Source organism: Pezoporus occidentalis, unplaced genomic scaffold (genome assembly GCF_034315485.1).
Source record: "Pezoporus occidentalis ecotype Australia unplaced genomic scaffold, CSIRO_AGI_Poc_V1 ctg38, whole genome shotgun sequence".
NCBI lineage: Eukaryota > Metazoa > Chordata > Aves > Psittaciformes > Psittacidae > Pezoporus > Pezoporus occidentalis.
In genome coordinates this window covers 3,103,556-3,129,786 of record NW_026915702.1, presented here as the reverse complement: position 1 = coordinate 3,129,786, position 26,231 = coordinate 3,103,556, and the positions used below count along the sequence as shown (strand labels likewise).

The 26,231-nt window shown below is 39.5% G+C and overlaps 1 protein-coding gene across 2 annotated transcripts in view; it reads right to left on the bottom strand.

Annotated features, from left to right (window-relative positions):
* Positions 1–2,478: 2,478 nt before the first annotated feature.
* The window catches only part of SEMA3E (semaphorin 3E), a 142,881-nt gene continuing 119,128 nt past the window's right edge, over positions 2,479–26,231 (bottom strand). For both annotated transcript variants that reach the window (XM_062631953.1, XM_062631952.1), the window contains 7 exons: positions 22,225–22,447; positions 19,531–19,622; positions 18,366–18,407; positions 10,864–11,030; positions 6,716–6,783; positions 4,622–4,761; positions 2,479–3,458 (listed from right to left, as the gene is read on the bottom strand). In XM_062631953.1, the coding sequence (XP_062487937.1) occupies positions 3,006–3,458; positions 4,622–4,761; positions 6,716–6,783; positions 10,864–11,030; positions 18,366–18,407; positions 19,531–19,622; positions 22,225–22,447 (1,185 nt within the window). In that variant the 3' untranslated portion in view covers positions 2,479–3,005. The remainder of the gene's footprint in view (positions 3,459–4,621; positions 4,762–6,715; positions 6,784–10,863; positions 11,031–18,365; positions 18,408–19,530; positions 19,623–22,224; positions 22,448–26,231) is intronic.

The window sequence follows — 26,231 nt, the reverse complement described above, 5'->3', positions numbered from 1 at the left end:
GGCTTTTCCAAATCTACCTGACATTAACAGACTAAATATACTGATTACCCTGTGCTCGTTTCCCACCTGGCAGCCGTATACTAATATCTCTCTGTCCTGATCTGAGATCTCTGCTCATAAAATGCATGGTGAAGGGCATCTGTAAATAATAATGTGTGAATAGTGATCTGCATATAATTAATAATGGTCAAAATAAATTATGAGAAATAATACAGATTGTTTCAGTCAAATACAGTTCTTAATTATATTTATAATTTGACCAGTTCATGCACATACAAAATACATCAAACTCATAATGAAAAGAAGCAGACAATGCCCCCCAAATATACATAGAAGCATTTTAAATAACATTGTGTACAAGCATATTTGTGCATATCCTTCCAAAACACATTGTCACTCTTTCTCTTCTTCCACAGATGTCATAGCTCTCTTAGAACTGTCACAGCACTCTTTGAACAAGACCTTGTAGTTCTGAATTCTCACAGCCATTGCAGCCAATGAAAGTAGCAAGGTGTGAGCTAGAAATTTAAATTTTAAAAGGTAAATAAAAATATAATGCAGTTCTCCAAATGTAACCACTAAAGTGATGGGGAGCTAAAAATACACACTCATAATAAATCAGGAATCCTGATTTGCATATCACATGATTTCCACCTGAAATGTCAGAGAACAAGACACAAAGTTATATTTGTCCCATAACGCTGAGATGTTGTTATTCCTTTCTAATGGTCCATGGATGGTACTTTTGGTACTAGATATGAGCAAATGAATCAGAAAATGTAAAATATGACTCCCATTATTGTTGGAAAGAAGTGGACTCCATAGTTCATCAGAAAATGGGTTTCAGTGGTGTTTTAAAGTTTTCCATCAAGGATTGTATAAGGGATTAAGCACAAACCAAGGATGCTTGTCCTGTGTATGTTCTTTGCCACAGCATTCAGTGCCAGTACTTTCAATATAAGTGTACAAACAGAAGACCCCAGCAGCTAGATTCCATTAAACTGTCATGGAAAAGTGAATTTATCCTCTCCTGTATCAGATCAAAGTCAGCAACTGTGTGAATTTGTGTAAGGCTGTGTATAGTGTCTGGTCCCATCTCTCAGACAGGCATCCTACCTAAAGAAAGTTCAAACCCTCAGGTGCATTGATTTCCTTCACACAACTGGTTGATGGAAAGAGTTATCTGCCATTATGCTGACATAAGATGAAACCCTGTTTTCCTCGATACTCAAGTTGCTGACAGTGGCCATGGGCCCCTTTCAAACACCAGGACAGTCTCTGTCCCCATATGAGCACAACAAAGCTTGCTGGTCCTGCCAACAACTTTAAGATTCTCTCATACACAGCCTGTTTGGAAAACACTGGGTTAGCAATGATTGCTGTATTCGTTAACACAACAAACCCAGCAAATCTGTTATCCAGGCTGTTAATTCTCACTACGTCTAAATTCTGTTTCCTGATTAGAAGTTGAAGCTAAACATCAGCCTTTTTGTCGCTAGTGCATCTCTTGTATGTTTTCCTGGTGACATCAATATCTATATCAGTTTGGCTATTTCCCCTACTAGCATCATGTTCTCATTTGAGGAGTTAATTCATTTGTGACTCATTTGTGTCTATAACTTCCTCTTTTTTTTTTTTAATTCAATGTAAAAAACAGTCCAGTTCACACTGGAGTATCAGATTTCTCAAGTAGACAAATGCATTTTTTGGTTGTTTTTTTTTTTTTTTTTCTTTCATTTTCTGCATCTGTTTTCTTGTACTTAAATAAGATATTTTTTATCTTTTCTTTTTTTTCTTTTTTCTTTTTTTCTTTTTTTTTTTTTTTTTTTTTTTTTTTTTAAGTCTGTCTTGAAAGCCCTAGACTGTAAATGACTTAGCTCTTTCATTTCCTCTCCTGGTATCACTCACAAGAGCAGCAAAGCAGCCCTTTGACCAGAGATGACATATCATGAAAAGATTTACCTCCAGCAGATCCTGAAACTATAGAAACATAGCAGCATAACACTTCTTATTTTTTAACCTACATCCTAACTTTTTCTGACTGTATGTTACCCGAAAAGCATGTTAACAACACAAAGCGTTACTTAAAATGCTGTTTCTCCGGTATGAATTAATTCCTAAATGCCTTCTAAATCTTTGGATTTAACACATGGAGACTATAAGTGTGAGCTGCAAATAAACTTTCTGTGGGTATGGGTTATAATTCTCCAAATAGACGGCAATATCTGATTTTGCTTTGTTTTGCCACAAGAGGGCACTCCCTTAGTTCGTGCCACTACTAAGGCAACGTCCATTACTAGAGACAAGCTTGTTTCCTAAAACATTATTCCAACTTTCTATATAGATGAAGATTTTCATTCTATTTGTGTTCTCAGCATGCATTTGACTTACATTAAGTTACTAGGAAATATTATTTAGCTGTGAGAGCGCATTGAGCTTCATAAATGGCTGATAAGACAAAAAATGGTGGGAAGTAAATAAGATTTCCTTTCATTATCTTTAAAAATAGCAGTATGCTGTATTAACACGACGAATTGCTCTCAGTGATAAACTCAGGTCACAATCAAAAAGAAAGATCTGAAGACATGGCACTTTCAGAAGCATGAAAAATTTGTGAAACAAAGGTGTTAAAATTTTTCATCCATTTGTGAATGCTTAGACATTTGAATTTGTCAAATATGCCATCATGTGCAACAATATACAGCGCAAGCATGGTCCACACAGGAAACTGATTCAAGCACTCAAAGTCTGAAGATTGTCACATCCTCCCTAATGCAAAACTCTGATTGCATTGACCTACTCAAAATTAGATAGTTAAGAAGTTTTCATTTAAAATGCTTCTAAACTGTCATCATGAGTGTACAGTATAACTTACCATAGCATTTTTAAGTCCCAATATTTTATATATATAAACCTGTGTCATTTACCAAAACCAAGACTGATTTCTCCCTCTTACTTAAGTCCAAATAAAATTTCACTCATAAACAGTTGATGGATTTTGTCCATCAGGAGTCAGCTATGTTCCTGGGCAACCGGTAATGCTCTGGCCTGATCCTTGCCTTCTTCTCCTGAGGGTTGGCATATTTCCACTTGGATAGAGACATTTTCAGCTTTTTTCTCTTCTTATCTGTACACCACACTTTTTCACAGTATTCTTCCACCCTCTGGAAGTTGCTGTAACCTATTAGTTGAAGAAATTCCTTGTACCATGGTTTTGATGCCTGAGGTATACTGATCTGCATTGGGCATGGCATTTTGTGAGGTATCTCCTCCTCATAGTCTTTATTGAACATTTCATCTACGCGTTCTTCCTCAACTACTTCCAGGGTGATTTTCCTGACAGTGTGAACAATGCTATGTTCCACTGTCTGACAAAAATAGGTCCCTGCATCCAGCCTATGCAGCTTCAGAAATAAGAGGCCAAGATCCATTTTGATTATTCTATCATCTGTCTTCACCTGAAAAACAAATTGGTGCAGTTGTAGAGCACAGGCCTTTACTATTACATTAAATCAGTGCAATTACTTCTGTACTTTCATGAACATAATACTTGAGAGGCAGATTAGAGATTCAGGATCCCCTAATTCACAGTTTTTAAGTAACAAAAATATTTACTTGAAAAAATAAGAGATTGAGGCGTGAAGGGAAAGAGGTCGAGAGAAGCTGGCAAGTATGGAAGAACAGATAGTAAAGCAGACAGTTCCCTGTTTTCCCAGCATGGGGTAGTCACTTGGGTCTTAATCACAGAGAAAAATAAGGTTGAAACATGCAAATAAACTACTGGATGGAAAGCAAATGACCATTTGACAGCTGACCTGCAATACCTTCTCTGTGAATTCTCTTATACATTGACAAAGGTTTTTGAGGTGACATTCACAGGTATTTGTATTATCTAACTGCAGTACCATTGTAATAATAAAGCCTCAGTTCTGAGTTTGGTGTTTGAGTTCCCCCCACAGCTCCTACATTGACTAGATCCCAGGTAGATCTCTTTATTATAAATGTCCACATTCCTATCAGATGAGTCCAACTTGAGAGATCTTCATATGTCTATGGCTAAGCTGGGGTCTCACATTTGCAGTGGAGCCCAGCTGCTAGGCAGTAAGGCAACCATCTTTATCCTTTGGTAGTCTGAGGCTTTTCTCCCTACATCCTTCCACATACTGAGTGAGGATAGCGACACTGATGTGCATCAGAGAGAAATAAATATAGTAACACTTATGAAGCACTTTTATAGTAAGAACATATATGTAAAAGAGGCAGAGAATTCACCAACACCCATTTTCAGAAGATTCTGTTAATATAGAGGATGAGGCAGCAAGAATGAATAGCTTTAAGCTAGGATAACATTGGGAGCAACCTGCACATTTCACCTCTGCAACAGCATATTAAGAGAAGTGGTGGATTCTCTTTAGTTTTGAGATCTTAACTCAAGTTTCACTACATTTCTAACATCTGCATTCAAGATGCTGAATGCAAACACCAGATGAAATTCTCATGTTTGTTAATTCAGGAGAGCAGATGAACATAATGATTTCCCCTGACACCCATGTGTCAGTGAGGTTGTAATATCCCTCACAGCGGGCTCTTACTTAAAAGTTTAGTCTATAAGAATATTTACCTCTTCCTTTTTAGTATCATGTGCTCGCTGGACAAACCAGATTACTTTTGCTTGTAAGGTCCGTGGGGTACACTCCAGAAGGGTGCTGTTGTACTCTATTCCATAAATAAGTCGCTCCTCAGTCTTCTCAAGGACTTCGCCTGGAAAGAGAATAAATGTTTTAAAACCATGTGCTACCTCCAGTAGTTGTTGCATTCAATATTCAGGGTATATTTACTTTTAAGAGTGAAGTTTAATGCAGATCCAACCAGATAGTGACTGAAAAACAGTTTCTGGTGAAGGTCTGACCTGCTAAGTGAATTTTCCCATCATCTCAGACTCTTACAGGATCTGGTCATAAAATAAATGGACCGAATTATGCTGTGACTCAGATAAAATTATACACAAGAAACAGATCTCAGCCTTTCACATTGCTAATTGCTTATGCCTGGTTTTTATGAATAGTTCATCTATTTCATTGTCACTCAGTGAAACAGGAGGATTCAATACATGCTTAAATATAATCATAGAATCACAGAATGGTTTGGGTTGGAAAGGACCTGAAGATCATCCAGTTCCCACCCCCTGCCCTGGGCAGGGACACCTCACACTAGACCATGTTGCCCAAGGCTCTGTCCAACCTGGCCTTGAACGCTGCCATAGGTGGAGCATTTACCACTCCTTTGGGCGACCTGTGCCAGGGCCTCACCACCCTCACAATAAAGAACTTCTTCCTTATATCTAACGTGAACTTTCCCTGTTTAAGTTTAAATCCATCACCCCTTGTCCTATTGTTACAGTCCCTGATGAGAAGTCCCTCTCTGTCACCCTTGTAGGCCCCCTTCAGATACTGGAAGGCTGCTATGAGGTCTCCACGCAGCCTTCTCTTCTCCAGGCTGAACAGCCCCAACTTTCTCAGCCTGTATTCATATGGGAGGTACTCCAGTCCCCTAATCATCCTTGTGGCCTCCTCTGCACTTGCTCCAACAGCTCCATGTCCTTCTTATGTTGAGGACACCAGATGAAAATGAGGACACATAGACTTCTGCAGAATGAAATTCTTAACACCTGTAAATACCCTAACCAATATTATAAATATGCATGTTAAATACATGTAAAGTTTTGACCCAAGGGTGCCAATAAGAACAAGGTGAATGAAATTAATTGGAACTCAATTCTGCTTTTGCATCCGACAAAACATCTAGAGGAAGATAAGCTAGATGTTATACTGGAGGAGTCCAGTTGCCTTAATGAAAACTTCTTATTCCATAGCAGTGAGAAATGTTCTTGAGATGAATCAGTTTTGGACCCTAAAATTATAGGGTTTGTTATCATTGTGATTTTTCAGTTGTATTCCAAACTTAGGATATAATTAGTATTTCATATTAGAATACACTTTTCCAATATCTACTGTATTCTGGACTACAACTTTAATGAATCCTTCTCTGGTAAAATATCTGATATTTAGTGTATTAAAATATCTATCTAAAAGAATCTTTTATATTTGATTTTTATTTTCTTCTACAAATATATTGGCTGTTATCCAGCAACAGACTGTGGAAGTCCAAACAACTGTTTTCTGTCTGTTTTACCATTCTCATTACTGATGTTTGAAATCATCACTTTTTGAGGCTTGGAAAGCAAAGAGCATTAGACACAGTAATCCGTCCTTTTTTAGGACAAATCTTGATGATGGTCATAAATACACATCTGTGTTCTAACATGTTATTGCCCATGTCTTTGCTTCAATTCTGATTGAGTGTCCTGGCAGTATTTCATATTCATTTCAGGATACAGGCCTGTTTTTTTTTATCCCTGGCCCATCTTTCCACTAACATTTCTGATGGCAACCCTTGAGATGCATTAGCCACATCCCTAGTCTGAATGAAAAAGCTGCAGAGCTACATGAACTCTATGGGATCCACCTAACCTGCCATCAATGAAGTCATGTTTAGACCTGGATGACATGAGCTCCCATGACTCTTCTAAGTTATTACAAGAATATGCCAATAAAAGAACTTGAATGATATCATGGTCTGGCTCATACTCTTGGCAAAGCCTGTGCTCTCTGCTCCAGGCATTCACTAGTAATTTGTAACTGTGTGAGCAGATTACCAATGAACTGCTGGCCAAAACACTGCTGTGCTGCATTTCCATGTCGAACATCTTGTCTGCGGAAACGTCTGGAGGGGAAAAGATGGAAGTGTTTGAGATAACACGTTTAGCTTACAAATTGTTTGGTTTATGTTAAAGTGGCATTCATTAAAAACATAAGGAGCTAAATCTTGGTTCCTAAAACTTTAGGATTGTTGAGAGAAGTAAACATTTATCCAACAATATTTTCTCTCAAGCTATTGGGAATCACATGCCTGAGTAAAAGAAACACACTTGTCTGGGGAACTATGTGTCCAGTTTATACATTGCTAACTACACTAATGTTATAACTACTAAGATCCTCTGAACCAACTGGGCAACATGCAATGCTAGAAAGGGTCAAAGGGACCTTTAGCCTTTATTTGGGTTCTGTCTTTCTGGAAGCCAAGGAAATGTTCTTTTTTTTTAGTTTCAAACAGTTTGACATGTATGTGAATGGTAGTTCTTTTATCCTTTGCTGTCATGTTATTTTTTTTCACTTGGGATTCTCAAACAGCAGAGCAAGTACCTTATTATATCTGTGTAGCAGACAGTTGTTAAGCTTATTTTTCTCAACAGGGAAACAGACATATTCATGACATGCTCATTCTTAGAAAGTGAGTGAGTGGTGGAACTGTGGTGAGAACCTGGGAGCCCTGGCTGTGACCTGGAAATAATGCAACTGCTTTTTGAGAGAAAAATTTTTGTGAGTTTTGGGCTTTGAGTTTTTTATATGCATTTGCAGAAAAATAATGAAAATCATAACTGTACAATGCATTCCCAGAAGAACTGTGCTTTTATATAGCAAATTTTTCCTCTGAGTGTCCTGATAAATAAAATTAAGATTGTTTACTAGGGAAACAAAAGAGCCTATTGGAATGTTATATCTTGCCATATGTAGTATTTCCAACAACCTGAAATTTAGTTGTGCTAAGGGTACTTTCCTATATTTACATAATTTTACACGGTATTACCAATGCTATGCATAACAGATTTACAGAAATATGCAAGGCAGCAAATCTTAGACAGCAGGTATGTGTAGAGTATAAATCATATATGATAGAAAAAAGCAAAACCAAGCATTTTTGTTATTCTTTGCATTTAATACTTAATAATGCTTAAATAATGTTATGTGAATAAGAAAGACAATTTTTATTTGACACAAATTGAATTTACTGAAACTATGTGGATTTACACTTAAGGATCTTGCTGATGGATGTTACTCATCATATTTCTAAACTTTCAGTAGACAGGGGTTATTTCCTGAATTCTGTCACTCATATGAACTTCTGATACAGAGGTGCTGGTGGACCAAGAGGACATCTTTAACCCTCACTGGTACTCAGAGCAGAAGCAATGTTTTGTCATTGTTGTTTCAAGGGAATCTGAAAGTTCAGTAGGGACTGTGTTAGGCTTTTTCAGCAGAAGTGCTAAAAATGTGTGCACATTATTAAACAAACCCTGAGATTCTGAGATGGCAACAGAGCTTTATCATGCCCTTGGAGTTCTCACTGTAATGTGTACATTACAGTGCTTACTACAGCCATGCTTACCGATAACTCTGCAAAGTGTCACTGCTGAATAATGTTGCCACCAGCTTTGTATATCTGTATATACAGATTATTCAGAACAGATATTTTCTTGCGCAAATATACAAAAATACTATAGACATTAGTCTTTGAAAAAAGCCATAAGAAAACCTTGTTTCTCTCAGGCCCAGCAGCCCTACCTATCAGGAACAGGACAGTTAGCAGGCATGTACTATTTACTTTTAAGTCCTGAAGATCATTGTAGAGCTAAAGAAATCCTCATTCTGTAAAACAGGATAAACCTCCATTCATCAGAACTAGTCTGGAAAAAAAAATGTTTGTTGATGGAGTTTTACTGTATGTGTATGAAGACTGGGGAAGATAAAATTTACCAGTGCTTTCACCTGCTACTTTTTTGAAGAGAAGGAAAAAATGGGCAGAGGTGCTTAAAGAGAGGGATATGATGGGAGATAAACATATTTCAGAAATACTGACATAAGCCTGGTATTTGGTATTCTTTTTCTTAGTAAGCATTTCATTCAGAATTCCATGAATAATAGGGTACAAGACAATTTCTGACATGAAGTACCACAAGGAAAAATTTTAAGTGACTAACAAATGTACTGAATATGTGGAAGTGTCTTTTTCAATCTATAACTATGTGAATTAGCTTTCAGTCTGTAACTGTGCTTTCAGGAACTTGGTAAAAATGATCTGCAAGAAAGCAATACAGTGGACATCATCATCACCACTGCCTCCATGTTTCTTTATTATTTCACAGGGATAGATGAGGCAAAGTCAAAAAGTCTCAGGGAGAAAAGGCATCACTGTGGTTTGCATAAATAAATCAGTAGACTCAGTCAGGGTTTGCTGGACCAAATGTTATAACAAAAAGACATTTGACATAGCACCTGCACCTAGCTGCAAGGTGCAAGAGCATGTTTATGTGCTTACTGGTGGAGTGGATGGTAGAGAAAGAGACCAGAGAGGGAGAGGAGGCAGGAGGGTGACTGTCAGCTTCCTAAAATTAGCTAAACAATCACAGATTACCAGAAGACCTACCTGAACTGAAAGACATTTTAAAATCACTCAAGCCCTTTTTCAGCCTGAATGGTGAGCTGGCATAGCAAGAATTTTACTTGCAGAATTTAGTACTTGTTTAGGTAAAAATTGAACCTGCCTGTGTGAGATTGCAGAGGTAATAGTGGACTAAAACTTTCCCTGAAGTCCTGGACCTCTACTTTCTGAGGCACTCATGGAATTTGGATGCAATATAATTTCCTTCTGGCTTCTTAAGTATTTGCAGTATGCAGGAGCCATGCACCTGTAACTACCATGACATTGTATGATATTGTACCACCATCACCAAGATACAGGATTTTGGGTTCAGTTTTTATTTGTCCTTAATTAAATCCTCTATCTGATTAACTGTCCAGGCTATGCATTTGAAAGGAATTATAATATAAACTTTCACAGCTTAACAAATTGGTACCAGCTGTCAGGCAGATTTTTTTCTGTATTTATGCTGCAGTTATCTCTCTATCCTCTTCCTTAGTGCCTTAGTTTACAGTTTTTTCTGTTTTTCTATTCTCTAAACACTTGTCATGCCTTGGAGGCATTAGGATCTCAAGAAGATAACATTCGAATCAAAGTGGTCTTATTATTTTAGCCAGACTCTTCTCACATTGAGGATGCAAACAGAGGTCACTTTGTCCCTTAGGTCTGCTTGAAAAAGGCATGGGAATACTGTGCAATCATGCTTGTAAAAGTGTTGTAGGTTTCTGACTTGGTTTACCCTATGCCTTAGTGCAATATGCCCGAGAAATTCTTAATTATGATAAGTCATTGGCTGTATTACTCAATTTTACTTTTTAATGTGCCTTAACCAAAATGTCAAGTTACCCAATGTAACATGACTGTGCTCACTGTCTTTTAAAAAAATCAACAGAAATGTCTGTTGTGCCTGGCTAGAGTCAGCTGTGCATTGTTTTAGTGCATGTAGGTTCATGGAAAGATAATGTGTGCACAACAAGAACAAGAACCCGCAGTTTCAGGACTTTGTACTTGCACTTGTTGAACTTCATGAGGTTTGCACAGGCTTTATAAATTCACTGGAGGAAGCCTAAGCCTAAACTTTAGCAGATACTCTGGCTTCATGTTGGCTGTGAAAGTATTTGGTTATTAGCACAGATTCTTCTTTGCTTTCTTTTGGAAATGCTGTTATATATGTTATTGCAGTGTGATATATTTTCTTTATAATAGTACTAAACTATGTCTCTGATGTTGTAAAGCATCTTTCTTTGCACACCAAAATATATAGAAGGAAATAGAGGTTTGTTTAAAACCTACTGCAAATAATTACTATGTGACTTTGCTTCATTCATAGAAATATTTCTGTTACTGGAGTTTATACCATCTTGTTACTTTCTCTCCTTTGCAATCCTCAAAGGTTGTGCTAATAAATTAGCAGACTACATATCTTCTCACTGCTCAGTTATTTTTTTTTTGGGGGGGGGAGGGGGGGGTACTCTGTGTTGCAGTAGGAACACTTTACGAAGGTGTTTTATAAAAAAGGATATAACGGAATGCAGCAGTTCTCACCTCTTTGTCTGCATTCCTGTGGGATAGTATCGGGAGCAGGAGATCCCATCCCAGGCACAGTATGGGTCTCGAGCAAGGCAGCAGTCAGCACAGGCAGTGCCGTACATGTTACACTGGTGGAACTTCACTTGTGCTATGGCAGACTCAGATCCAACGTAGAGCTGTTGCTGGAAAAAAACGCATCACATACAATTAAATTCCTAGAATTTCCACCGAAACTTCTGTTACCAATGGAGTTATTTAAGAAGTGTTAGCTTTATCATTGCTTGCCAGCTGTGTATCCAGCCTGTGCCCAGAGGGAGGCAGAGTTACTCTGTGGGAAAATATCTGATTACAGATTAAACTCTTCCGCATGAGGACAGAGGAACAGAAGGAAGGTAAAATGAACAAGTTTATTTTGGCATTTCCTCTCTTCTGAAGTTTCAGGTTGTAAGATTGGTGTTTGAATAAGCAGGATCTTAAGTTTATTTTTCTTCCTTGGGATTGTTTCCAGTGCTTCCCTTTTTACACTTCTCTGTTACCTAACATATCTGCAGAAAACACCTGACATGACAGACTTTAAACAAAGAAATTCAAATTTGCAAGAACTATAAGCAACCTCAATCTTAATATGGGAATTATCAAATATATTTAATTCCTGATCTAGCTACTTACAATATGATCACATATACACATAAGCAGTTGTGCCGTATGATTTGTATAATCCCTCAGTGCACAGGAGATAGATGATTGGAGGTTTTGTTGTTGTTGCTTGTTTGTTTGTTTATTTTTTTCCTGGTGCTGTGCAGTCTTTCTTTACAAATTAGCCAGTCATAATCTACTTATTTAGTATTTATTTGCAGAATTTGGGGTTTCTTTGCAGCATTAGTGCTAAGGCTGTTTGAATCTCCTGAGTTCACATAGATGTCCTTTGCAAATCAAATGAAAGATGATCAATCTAATTCTTGAGATGTTGGCATAATAAATTCAGAAAAGAAAAGCTTGAATTTACAAGGATTTGAGAAAAAAATCCTGTTGCTGGTGAATGCAAATTGTCTGAATACAGAAATATGCAGGGTGCACTGCTATAGGAACTGCTTCTGCACAGCTCACTTTCATGGTTTTACCAGTCAGAGAAAAGATTCCTAATGAACACTTAAATTGTGCTTACCCTAATGGCTAAAATTTGTCCATAATTCCCACTCTTAGACCAAGCTTTCGAAATCTGATATTTTGAAACAGTTTAAAGTGGAAAATACTGGCAGCTCATTTAGTCTGATTTACCTATCTCAAAACATGAAATTTAATCCAGATAGTCCATTCTCACTCCCTAATTACACCCCCTATATCTGTTTAGATCACAGAAATTTAACTTTCAGAAATATCAGGGGAAGAGCTGGGGAGAGACTGGTAATAGCAATGGTTGAAGACTTTTTCAGCTGAGATAAACCAGATTATAGTAGCAGGAGCTCAGTCTGCCAATAGGAATGAAAAAGATCCTTGTTTGCGGTGAATTCTTTCTTGTCTGTAAAGGCTGCAGTGTGATTGTCCCAGAAGACATGAACAACACTTTCAATTAGACATATGAGATAGGATTTTTCTCTTTCATCTTTTAGCAGAGGTGAAGACTACCCTAAATCTTGGTCCATCAGAGGAGGGCAAGAATCATCCTATATCTAGCCGACTGAACATCAAAGAAGAGCATTCCTTGCCAGCCACTGCAGATAACTAGCTCAGCCCTGAAACATGATGTTTTATTGTCCCACTGACTTAGTGAAGACTGGTTAGTCTTATAAGGATATTGCAACAAAGCTAGCAAGCAGCTTTTCACAGGCTAAGTCCAAGTTCAAAAGATACCAGCCAAAATGCTCAAGCTACATAATGTTTTTCACATAAACTCAACTCTTATGTTTCACAGTATCACAGTATCACAGTATCACAGTATGCTAAATATTGGAAGGGACCTCAAAAGATCATCTAGTCCAATCCCCCCGCCGGAGCAGGAACACCTAGATAATGTTACACAGGAATGTGTCCAAGCGAGTTTTGAATGTCTCCAGGGAAGGAGACTCCACAACCTCCCTGGGCAGCCTGTTCCAGTGTTCCGTCACCCTCACTGAGAAGAAGTTTCTTCTCAAGTTTAAGTGGAGCCTCTTGTGTTCCAGTTTGTACCCATTACCCCTTGTCCTATCATTGTTTGCCACTGAGTAGAGCCTGGCTCCATCCTCGTGACACTCCCCCTTTATATATTTATATACACTAATAAGGTCACCCCTCAGTCTCCTCTTCTCCAAACTATAGAGACCCAGCTCCCTCAGTCTTTCCTCATAAGGGAGATGCTCCACTCCCTTAATCATCTTAGTTGCCCTGCGCTGGACTCTCTCCAGCAGGTCCCTGTCCTTCTTGAACTGAGGGGCCCAGAACTGGACACAATATTCCAGATGGGGTCTCACCAGGGCAGAGTAGAGGGGAAGGAGGACCTCTCTCGACCTACTAACCACCCCCCTTCTAATACACCCCAGGAGGCCATTGGCCTTCTTGGCCACAAGGGCACAGTGTTGGCTCGTGGTCATCCTGTCATCCACTAGGACCCCCAGGTCCCTCTCCCCTACACTACTCTCTAACAGGTTGTTTCCCAATCTATACTGGAACCTGGGGTTGTTCCTGCCCAGATGCAGGACTCTACACTTTCCCTTGTTATATTTCATCAAGTTATTCCCTGCCCAACTCTCCAGCCTGTCCAGGTCTCGCTGGATGGCAGCACAGCCTTCTGGCACGTCAGCCCCTCCTCCCAGCTTAGTGTCATCAGCAAACTTGCTGATAGTACACGCAATTCCCTTATCTAAATTGTTGATGAATGTATTAAATAATACTGGTCCCACCCTTGAGGCACTCCACTAGTTACAAGCCTCCAACTAGACTTCGCCCCATAGACTACAACTCTCTGGCTTCTCTCCTTCAGCCAGTTCACAGTCCACCTCACTACCCGATCATCCAGACCACACTTCCTCAATTTAGCTGTGAGGATGCTGTGGGAGACTGTGTCAAATGCTTTGCTGAAGTCAAGGTAGACCACATCCACCGCTCTGCCATCATCCATCCACCGTGTTATTTCCTCATAAAAGGCTAAGAGATTGGTCAAACATGATTTCCCCTTGGTGAAGCCATGCTGACTGCCCCTCATAACCCTCTTATCCTTGATATGCCTTAAGATGGCACCAAGGGTAAGGTGTTCCATCACTTTCCCAGGGATGGAGGTGAGGCTGACCGGTCTATAGTTACCCAGGTCCTCCTTCTTGCCCTTTTTGAAGACCGGAGTGACATTTGCTTTCCTCCAGTCCTCAGGCACCTCTCCCGTTTCCCAAGACTTGGTAAAGATGATGGAGAGTGGTCTAGCAATGACTTCCGCCAGTTCCCTCAGCACCCGCGGGTGCATGCTGTCTGGACCCATGGATTTATGGATGTCCAGATTGCTCAACTGGTCTCTAACCCATTCCTCATCGACTAAGGCAAACCGCTCCATTGACCTGACTTCATCTAATGTCTCAGGTGTACAGGGCTCTTCAGGACTGCCTGCAGCAGAGTAGACAGAGACAAAGAAGGCATTCAGTAACTCTGCCATCTCTGTATCTTCTGTCACCTGGGCACCCATCCCATTCATCAGTGGGCCTACATTGCCTCTGGTATTAGTTTTATCTGCCATGTATTTGAAAAAGCTCTTTTTGCTGTCCTTGACCCTTCTCGCCAGGTTTAATTCTAAGGAGGCCTTAGTCATCCTAGCTGCCTTCCTACATCCTCTAGCAGCAGCCTTATATTCCTCCCAAGCGGCCAGCCCCTCCTTCCATGACCTGTAAACTCTCCTCTTCCACTTGAGCATACCCAGCAATTCCCTATTTAGCCATGCAGGTCTCCTGGCCCTCTTCCTTGACTTCCTACGTGTCGGGATGCTCCGATCTTGAGCTCAGAAAAAGCAATCCTTGAATGCCAACCAACTATCTTGGGCCCCTTACCTTCAAGCAGCCTTGCCCATGGGATTTCCCCTAGCAATTGCTTGAAAAGGCCAAAGTTTGCCCTGCTAAAGTCCAGGGTTGCAATTCTACTTGCTATTCTACTGGTCCTACCACACAAGATCCTGAACTTCACCATCTCGTGGTCGTTGCAACCAAGGCAGCCCTCAACCCTTACTGCTTCAACCAGATCCTCCTTGTTAGTGAGGATTAGATCCAGCAGCGCTCCTCTCCTGGTCGGCTCATCCACCATTTGCAGGAGGAAGTTATTATCCATACAGTGGAGGAACCTCCTGGACTGCGGCTGGGTTGCCGAGTGGTCCTTCCAGCAAACATCAGGGAAGTTAAAATCCCCCACGACAACCACGGCCTGTGACTGTGAGGCCGCTCTCAGCTGCCTGTAGAAGGTCTCGTCAACTTCCTCACCCTGATCTGGTGGTCTGTAACAGACACCCACAACAGTATCCCCCCTGCCAGCCTGCCCCTTAATTCTCACCCACAGACTCTCAACTCGCTCATCATCTGTCCCTGGACAGAACTCGGTGCATTGTAGTTGCTCCTGCACATAAAGAGCAACCCCACCACCCCTCCTGGCTGGCCTGTCTTTCCTGAAAAGGACATAGCCCTCCATGACTATATTCCAGTCATGTGAGCTGTCCCACCACATCTCTGTAATTGCCACCAGATCATAGTCTCCTGACTTAACAGAGGTTTCTAACTCCTGCTTATTTCCCATGCTGCGCGCATTGGTGTACAGACATTCCAGGGAGCGAGCTGAGCACACCGATTTCACCCTAGGATTATAGGAGGCCTCCCAGTCTTCATCAATTCTGGAGTGCTGCCCCACTGGGGCAAGCCCAGCTACAACCCCATCCCCCTTCAAATCTAGTTTAAAGCTCTCCAAATGAGCCCTGCTAATTCGTACCCCAGCATCCTTTTGCCTCTGTGAGACAAACCTTTCTCACTTGTCGTTGTCCAGACTGGTGCCCTATAAAACCAGCTGTTATCAAAGAATCCAAAGCCCTGCCTGCAGCACCAGTCTCGAAGCCAATCGTTTATGAACTGAATCTTCCCATTCCTTCCCACATCATCAATGGAAGATGGAAGGAGTGAGGAGAAGATCACTTGAGACCCAGACTCTTTCACCATCCGCCCCAAGGCCCTGTAGTCTTTCTTCATCCCCCTCAGACTGCGGGAAGCAGCTTCCCCCTCACCTGCCTGGAAGATCAGCAGCGGGTAGTAGTCTGTCGGGTGCACCAGGTTGGGGAGCGCCCTGGTGATATCCCTGATCCGGGCTCCAGGCAGACTACACACTTCCCTATGATGAGGGTCAACTCTGCATATCGGGCCCTCTGTTCTTCTCAGAAGGGAATCGCCTACTACAATGACCCTTCTTTCTTTCTTATCAGAGGCAGGCTTGAGGTGCAAAGTCGACCGCCTTTTCCCATGTGGCCTTCTAGGCTGGCCTTGCCCCACATTCTCACCTACCTCTCCTTCAAGACCCAGGGCCTCGAACCTATTACGGAGGGACATCTGGGGAAGCAGGGCAGGAAGGGGGGAGGGTTTCCCACGACGCCGAACTGGAACTCGCTTCCAACCCTCGTCATCTTTTTGGTCCCCTACCTCAGCGCAACAGCTACAGGGCAGGGGCTGTCTCGGGCCATCCCCCTCTGTGTGAGAAGGCAGGGGGTCCTTCCCCTTTTGGGGGGTATCTCCCTGGAACCGTTCCGACCGGCACGCCAGGGAGTTACTCCACCAGTCGGTCTCCCTTTCACACTCCCTGATGGTCCTCAGCGTCTCAACCTCCTCCTTAAGTCTTGCCACCAGGCTAAGCAGATCTTCTACCTGCTCACACCTCACACAGGTGGAGTGCTGTCCTCCCTCCCCCGGCAGCAGCAGGCTCTGGCACTCCCTGCATCCAGAGACCTGAACAGCCACAGTCTGGGACGGGGTCTCTGTCTGAGTTGCTACTGTCTTCTTACTGCAAGCTCTCTTTCTGAAGGCGACCATATTGGTCAACAGTCTGGGACACCAGCAACAGGGTCAGCAACACGACCTCCTTGTTCCTCCCTGCGCCTGGTTGGCAGCGACCATTACTGATAATTACTTAGTGTCAACCCTGTCCCTAAGACGGATTCCAACATTTAATTTTTCTCAGTATCAGAAAACTATTCTATTTCAAGATTAAGTTTCAAGATTTAAGTTTTTCAAGATTAAGTTTATCTACATACAGCAAGCTGAATTTGATTATTTAATTTCATATTTCTTTCCTATCAGTGTTCAAGAATCTCTATACACTTACACTAGGAAGTCACTTTGTTTGGTAAAGTTTTATGTTTGACTGTTCTGTTCTCTCTAGTCTTCTCATTGATATCTTGAAAAAGTTAAGCTACTTTTTTCACAAATAAGTTTATTCTTCAATCACTGGATTGCTCTGGTGGCTTTTTTACAACTCTCTTCAGATCTTCCAGACACTTGAATTAGAAAAGTTAGCAGCCATCTCGGGAGCAGGATCTAATGGTGGAAGACTACTTTGTTTTTTATACAGTAACACCTCTTTACACTTCCAACACAGCCCTTTTAGCATGACATTTCACTGGTAGCTAAAGGTAATGCAAATATCTTCAATGACACTGAAGTCTTACTCTAAATAATCATTTCAGTGCAGTTTTAGACAATCTAGTCTCCAAAGCTGCTTTCACAGTCAATGGGAAAAAACCAGATTGATCCAGGAAATAATTCAGAACATTCACTCCTAAGATCCTTCCCTGAGTCACCATCAGAGGAGTTTGTCTTTCTGCGTTACCTACAGAAACAATGCAAGTTGATAGACACCAATACTAAAACGATCTTTTGGGGCACAATCACACCTCCTATTAATACAATTTTCATTCTTCGTTACTTGTGTTTCATTGTGTTTATGTTCACCTATGTTGCACCAGATGTCTAAGATCTGTTAAGATCTTATGTTTATAATGGCTTCATCCTGAGATGATATGATAATATGGTACAGATGAGAATCTACATACAAGAGTAATAACGTGAGTGTTTATATTAGCAGAAACTAGCAGAAAACCAAAAGGGAGTCAGATCCAAAGCCCTGCCTTTCGTGGGCAGCTGAGTACGTGGGAGAGCCAGCAAGGCTCTTTTTGCACTGATATTCTTGTGGGGTTGAAGTCTGTCTGCATTTATCAGCAAAGAACTTTTCTGTGAGCTGTCATATCCACCAAGCTAGTCCCAACTGTGATTAATATGCCAGTAACTCCTGAAACAGGCCTGTTTTTACTTGCTTTGATAAGCATGATCGTGTGAACTAAGGGGATTTAACATTAGAGTTGAAAAATAGAAATGATTTATAAAAGAACAGAGACTATAATTATCACTTTGTATTAAAAAGGATTACACGTATCAGAAAAGATCTCATAATAGATGATGCACATCTGTCTATTTACACAGTTTATAGCTTACTTACATTTGAGTCACAATCTTCACATTTCAAACTTGTCAAATACATACCCTTTTTGAAGAAATTTCCATAGAAATAATAGGAGCTGGCACCTAGAAAATAGGAAATATTCCTTGCTCAGAAAAAAATAGTGTCTTTTTTCTGTGACAAGAAAGTAGATAAATTAGCGTTGATGTTTACTTGTTATATCAGCTTTGCTTGATATTTTGCTTCTCTTTAAGTTCTGATGCTACAGAAAGAGGAAATTGTGACTGTATTGCTTTTAAAGACCTTATTTAAAGACAACCAGCCAACACTTAATTCAGGATTACTGAGCCACAGGAGCACTACAATTTTGCTGTCAAACACGGTATTAGTTCTTGCCACCACTGAATCTCTTTTGTCCTACTTGAAAGTGATAAGTGGAGTGTCTTTATAAGAAAACATTCATTGAAGATAAGATAAAAATAGCAGGAATTCCTTCTTTTAGCATTGTCCTGTCTGCCCTCTGCTCATACTTCCTGGAGCAACGGCAAAACATAGCCTCTAATAGGTCTGTTGAAAACCAGCTTTATCAAGAGGGGCAATTTCTGTGATTTTTTTTCTTCAGGCAACAAGTTTTTTATTACACTGCCTAAATACAGGTGCCAGATTTGAATATCTGAGTTTGGATATTAGTCTCCTGCTTTATCTATGTGGCTAATGTAGCAAGATATGAATAATTTCTAAGAGGATTTCGTTATATTAGCTTTGCCACGTTTAATACTGAACTTTATATATGGAATATTCTTAAACAGAACAGAGTTTTGCCTCCCGAGATCTCAGGTTTGCCCACTGTAAAGACAGATTAACTAATTCACTCTTTCTGAGGATTAGGCTTTTTTTTTTTTTTTTTGTCTGGACTTCATTTAGGCTTTCAAGATTGAAGTAGGCACATCCTTCTGTACTTATTTAAATACTTAATTGGATATGAGAGAAAACTGAATTAAATGCATCAAGTTTCCAATTAAAAGTTGCAACATGAAATATGCATGTATTGAAAGTACTTGGGCTATAACTCCACTTCAGAAAAACTTTCGTTGAAAACAGAGATTTCCTGTCATAAAATAACTGGATCATTAGAAATTTTCTTGCACACCACTAATATATATTTTGCTATCCTCAGATATTTTTATACATTTATTTCCGCAGAAAATTCAAGACTTATATATATGATTCATATACAGCTCATTTCACCTTGAATACTTGCAGCTCTTCAAGAATCACTTCTTCCATTGATTCTGTCTCTTGATTATAAATTGTAATAACTTTCAGCACAATTCCATTATCTGAGAATGGGTAAAAAAAAAAGAAAAACAAAGCAAACCAAAACTAAAGCTTATAATTGGTCAAAACATTTATATGGTTTCAAATACATTAAAAGACTTTTTTCAAATTGATAATGGATATAAATTTACAAATATGTGCCTTTAGTTGAATCTTGTGGTTAGTGATGAGGATTCTTACTCTTAGAAAATAGACACATATGACAATTTGTCCCTGGCAAATACAAGTCAACTGAGTTATCCCTGAGCTATATAATTAATTCACGTGTATTTTTCAAACTATTGGTCATAACTCCTTGGCGAGCTGCAGGAAGGGTGACCGTATTTCAAGAAGAGAAATGAGAGTATGCAGGAGCTGAGATAATCAAGGCCAAGGAGTGTAAAGTATCTTTAATTATAGGATCAGAGTGTTTACACTAGTTAGGAAACTATTAACTATCCTTAATTACTGGCAGCAGCTCAATTGCTCCAAGCAGGAGTACAAAAACCTTCAGGGGTTCACTGTCCCCAGTTCTTCCCCTCTGCTGGGGAAACTGAGCTGCTGTTGAGCTGAAGGTGTTTGTTAATCAAAGGAAGGTGAACCAAAAAGCTTGCACATTCAAAAAATTCTAAGGCATTTTAGAGTTTAGATTTATCTGCTTTTCTGTCACTACAACTCTTGCAGGAAATTAAAACACACAAATAGCATCTGGTCTTCTACCACTTCAGCTTTTTCTTGCTATTGCTAAAATAGTCTTGCTTTCTTTAATTTGAAAATCTGTCATCAACAATGGCAAATATCACTTCCTTTCTTCTGTTGCTTTCAGTCACCTTTGATTTACAGAGGAAATATTAAGCAGACAAGCACCGGGAAAAATGTTCAGCAAAAGATCAAAGGGGCAAATGTAAAGAGGAGCCATTAAGCTGGGGTCATACACCAGTTCTCAAACAGAATATATAATCAAAGGCATTCATTTTGTGATAGAACAGTAAAAATAAATTGCATTCTGAGATCTGATTTTCATAAGTAAGTTCCTCTTCAAATCCTGCTGACAGACACGTGAAAGCCCTGACATTTAGACTTTGCCTTTATGCACTTTTCTAACCTACACTGCTACCCTAAGGAAACTCGTGCTCAGCTGTAAGACCCTGTTTGCTTATGTTACACAGCAGGTGTTGGACTTGGATAAAAAAAGATTAACTCTTTCTAGCATTATATTGACAAAAGAAGCAGTGCATTTTTTTGATGGGGGCTTTGCCAGAGCAGAGATTGAAGGGTTTGTTTCAGAGTTTTTAAAGCCCAAATTCCTATGCTGGAATTTCCTGTCACCTGAGATTAGACATCTCAAGAAGACTAAACAGCTGTTGGGTGCCACTCAGCACAGCTCTAACACACACACTTAAGTCCCTTTGGATTCAGCTTTGCTGAACAGCGGATTTGTGTACAAGGGTACTTGATACAATATTTCAATCATAAATTTAAATGGAAATATGAGAAAATCTAGGCACCATTTTAAAACCTTCTGTACAGAAATAAGTGGCACATGGCACAATGTTTTATAGACCACACTAAGTCCAATACCAAAACCATACTGAGGCCGTTTAAAACCATAGAAATCAGCACTAGTATAAATAAGCCTTTGCTGGTGTACAAACATGCTTCTTTTGAGTGTTCTCAACACTGAAATGTGCTTATCAGAGGAATTTCATTTGTAAAAAATAACTCACTGTAACTGCTTTCCTAGACAAAATGGTCAAAATGATTTGTGATACCACTCCTGTTGTTAAATTGTTAAAATGTGAATGGATGAATCCTTGGATTTTTCCAGATGGATTAGATGTGACTAAAGTCTTGTTTAGTTCCAGGCTTTCCTCCTATTTTCTTCAGTTTTCTTATTTTTCAAATGCCATAAGAATATGTTTTTCCCTCTGCTTGCTTAGAGTTAGTGCAGGTCTACAATACTATAATCTATTTTATCTTAATCATATTATTTTTGTTTATATTTACAAATCCTCTTTAAACAAGCTCTCTCTATCTTATGAAAGTGTATGTCTGTAATATATGGAAATGGCACAGAAGAACAAAAAAACTTGGCAGAAAACTTCTAACATATCTTTTTAAGAAACTTGGGTATTTCCTCCTTCCTTCCTTGAGCTGTGTTTAACCCAAATCTGGAAGCTGGCAGTTTCTTTTTAACAGTATCAGCTAGACTTGTGGTCTCTAGAACTGGGGAAAATAAACTGTGGAATAAAGCAAGTAACTTGATCTGATTTTTTTGAAAATCATATTAATCCACTTTGTTTCTCTCAGGTCTCCAGTTTCAGCTCAGGAATATGCTGATGTACATGATTATGTACTGAATTTCTTTTCTTAGTCTTTAAATGTTTCCCTACCACTAGTTTTCTGTATAATGTTATCAGGACAGTGAAGCACATGTCTAGAATGACTAATCTCTGTAAGTCAAAGACTGGTGCAGTCATGTTAAGAATGACTTTTAAAACAGAATGTTGTATTGATTTTTTTTTTTTTTTTTTGACTATGCAGAAATTAATTCCATTCATCCTGCAGGTAACACCCCACCCCCCACCCCCCCATTAAATCATCCTCCTCTTTTCTTTAATTTACCTGTACCAATGAACAAGACATCATATTGCCCATCTTCAGCTTCCACTCTGTCCACTGCTATTTGTTTAAGGTTGTACTTTCCATCTGTTTTAACTAATATTGGTCTCTTATGAACGGGCTTGATGGGCTGATACATCAATGGGTGACTCCTGGCAAAATGGATAGCTTCATCAGGGTAGTCTTTGGTGGTAGTATACAGACCTCCATTCACCTTGCTGGCACACTGCAGAAACATAAAACATAGATTATCCTGAAGTTTTGCTAAATAAATTGTCAGAGACAGGTCGTATTTTTAGGGGTGATGACAAGTCTACAGAAAACCTGGCACAAAGGCCAACTGGGACAGTGAACTCTATGCTTTTTACATGTGTACATTATTAATTGTGAGAAGCCAAGAAAGGGAAAGTTGAACTGAGCCTTGCATTGCAGGTTTTAGAAAGAAGTAGCTCCTTCCTCTCTGGCATTCTAAGAGCAGAGTAACTAGTGACACTTTTGGGTTTTGACAAAAAATAGTGCCTTCCCCACATTCACATTGAAGATATAATCAAAATGGCCACTGGCAGTTAGGAGAAAGGTAGAGACACAACCATGCAAAATCAGCAGAACACCAACACTTGACGTCAATCTCTACTCTTATTACTTTTGATTGCAAAATGTATTGCCATAAGAAGTGAGGCACACTTAAAAATTATGCCAACGGCAAGAGTAATCCTTGATTTCAGGTATTCTAACAGTATTACATTTGATTCTAATTCCTAACTCATGAGGACAGTATTATATATCACAGTTTAGCTTGAAATACCAATGTTTGTATTGATCAATCTACTGTTTTGCAAAGCAAATAGACTTTACATCAATGATTGATTAAAAGAGGCTTACTCCTTCAGTCAAATGTGCAATTAGGGATAATTTAATGCATTAAACAGAGAAGTTAATTTTAGAATGCTTTGTGAAGGATATAGTGTTCCATAACAGAATATAGATTCTACATTTCCAATTTGCTTCATGATGTCTAATTGAAACTGTTTATGATCAACTTGGAAGTATCTCAATAACCATTTACTTTCTCCAAATATTCATAAGACAGTGTGGTTTTAAGAAACATTTCAAGGAAAGCCACAGTAGCAGCCTTTCCCTATTTAAATTGGATTTTTCAATCAATAAAATGAAATAAAATAGTCTTTATATTTACTGGAAACAGTAATTTTAAACTTGTGGTCAGCTGTAATTGACAATAACGAACTACCGCACTTGTCAAGTGGGGTAATGTTTGTTTCCACTTTTTGAGCTTAGCTACAGGAAAGTATTTGTTCAATGTTGACTTTAAAGTAATTGTTTAATCAACCTAGTGATGGAATTTCACTGGCTGTTTGCCATAAGGAGACAGAGCTGGAGCATGAAGACAGGCTAAGACTGCTTGCCGTGCACTGCACAGCATAACAAGTGAATAGGTATTGCCAGGTTCCCTTTGTAAAGTTCTAGCCCTGGAGAGATTTAATAAAAATAATCTTTCACAGGGTTTTCCTTTTTAACTAAATAAAGTGAAGTAGTCTAGAAAGGAAACTGTAGGTGCTTCCATCTCTGAAGGCTATCAACACCATTTTTGAGGTAACTGATGTCATTTGCAGAAGCATCACAGTCTAAATGCACTAAAAGAACCAGCAAAACAGGAGCAGAGATTGTGGCAGAAGCAGTGCTTCAAGCAGACTTCAGAAAGCAGCAGATTGCTGTCTGTCAGAACCTGTGTGACTCTTAACAGTGGTTTTCTGTTTATTCATCTAAGTTCTACCTACATTCCTTATAGACTCCATCTTTACCCATTCACTAGCTAAGATTAAAGAGTGCTGACTCTCAGAGATGCCTAAGAGTAGGTAATTTTCAGCACTTTGTCACTGTCACTCCTGTAATGGAAAAGGTAGTGGGACTGAGTTTGCTAATAAGCTGAACTTTAGGTGTGAAACCTAATATTGTGGGCTACAGCCCAAAACGTGCCTTCTCTTCATGCTACTGGAAAAACATTGAAAAGACCTCAAAACTGTGCCCCAAATGAGCAGCCAAAAATGATTTAATTAATACTTTGTATGCATCTGGCAGATCCAGCTACTTCAGCGTCTAATGTACTCTGCAGCAGACAGAGACGAATACGGTTATACTGATTAGCACCCACAAAAGACCTGATTCTTCGTCTAACTTGTTCCATGACACTGAGAAAATTACTTGTGCTTTGCTATCTGCTTCAGCCCCTATGTCTTGCCTGTAGGGGTGGCTGCAATCCAGTCTGACCCAAATGTGGCCTTTCTAAGGGAGCTAAGGGAGAAAAGCATTGAAAGCGAGTGGAACTTAGGGTAGCCTTTCTGTAAATCATTGTCAACTTTGCTGAAGCACTGGCTCATGTTCTCTCCTTCTTGCCAAAACCCCATCATTTAATCTTCAGTGCTAGGAGATGTCAATGTAAGGGCTGTAGTTGTTAATACTGAATTCATGCCTGTGTTTAATGTTAGTCCAAATAACATATGTGAGGTGTTCTAGTGCCTGGAAAAAAAAAAATAAATTACTACTCCTTAAAGAACTTGGACCATATAATATATGTAAAATATAGTCACTCTCCAATCCATGCATAATTCTGCCCCATTTGTTAGTATAACTGTAAAAACTGTAGGTTTGCTAGACAAAATGTGAACTAGGAAACCAATAATTCCTTTGAATTGAACCATTTTGTTCAAAATGTGATAATTTACTTATCTGATTTTTATCCTGACTCAATACCAATGACTTTGATCTACATCAAATAAACAAACAAAGCCATTTGTTATTGATGTCAGCACTACTACAGTGGTGGCTTATTGGCCAAGATGGCAAAATTATATTCATAATATATCCCAGGTAATCTCTTTTTTTGAGCATTCACTTCTGCATTTTGACTTATTTCTCTAGCTCCAAAGAAAATCATTATTTTAAAATGAGAGAGGACATACATTTAAAATCATACTACAGGGAGAAAGGCTGTACCAGCATGGACTAGAGAAGCTAATAGGCCTTTTCAGCTCTCATTCCTGTGATTCAGTGATAAATGAATTGTATGCAATGCTTGTTTCTGCAAATGACTGATTTTAGTACAAAAGAGAATATTGATTCTGTTAGCAAAGGAAAAACAGCACTGAAAGTAATGCTCTGTTGATGCAACTGTTTATGCCATTGTTAAACTCAAGAGAGCAAGCCCCTGGCCTTCGAGAAGGTAAAGAGATGAAGTGTGAAAACAGACAAACAGCTATTAGAAATATCTTTGCATCTTACAATGAAAAATCTGCACTATGCTGGCATGATAATGAGTAGACCTTCTGCAATTGTAAATAAAAGCAGCTTTGCAAGAGATGACAATTACCCTGGATGCATTAGTTGCATTCCCAAAAGTCATGGGATGAAAAAGAAATCTTGGATGTGATGCTTCTCTAGGATAGCCTGACATTCTCTGCTGCGGGGCTTCTCCTGACTTACAGCAGGAAAGGAAAGGTGAGGAAGGCCCCTGTTGTGCCTTTTCTGTGAGATGCTGATGGGGCCCTGCAATGCAAAGGGAACTCTCTCAAGCGGTGCAGAACACGAGGCTGCTCTCCTCACCCTGCAGACTTGGGCTGAGACTCATGGGCTTATATGCTACAGAAATGGAAACTTCAGAAACATCTAAAACAAGAGTGAAATGGGAAAGGGTTTGGGATGATTACTTGTAATGCCTTTGAGAAATCCACTAGAAATTAGGAATTCCTTGTAGAAAATAATTACCTGTCTCTAAGTAATGAGCTTGATATTTCCTCCAAAATTTCTATTTACCAAATGAAAAATCTAACACCTCTCAGGAGCAGCTCACTACAGCACTTGTATGGTTGCAGAGTATGCTACAGCAGTTGCCAGATTAATTCAAATTTCAAAATACATCTTGTTTCTTTCCTTCACCGAAAGTCCATTGCAAGAAGCTTGTAAAGAAACTTGTGTGAAAATTAATTAAAAGCATG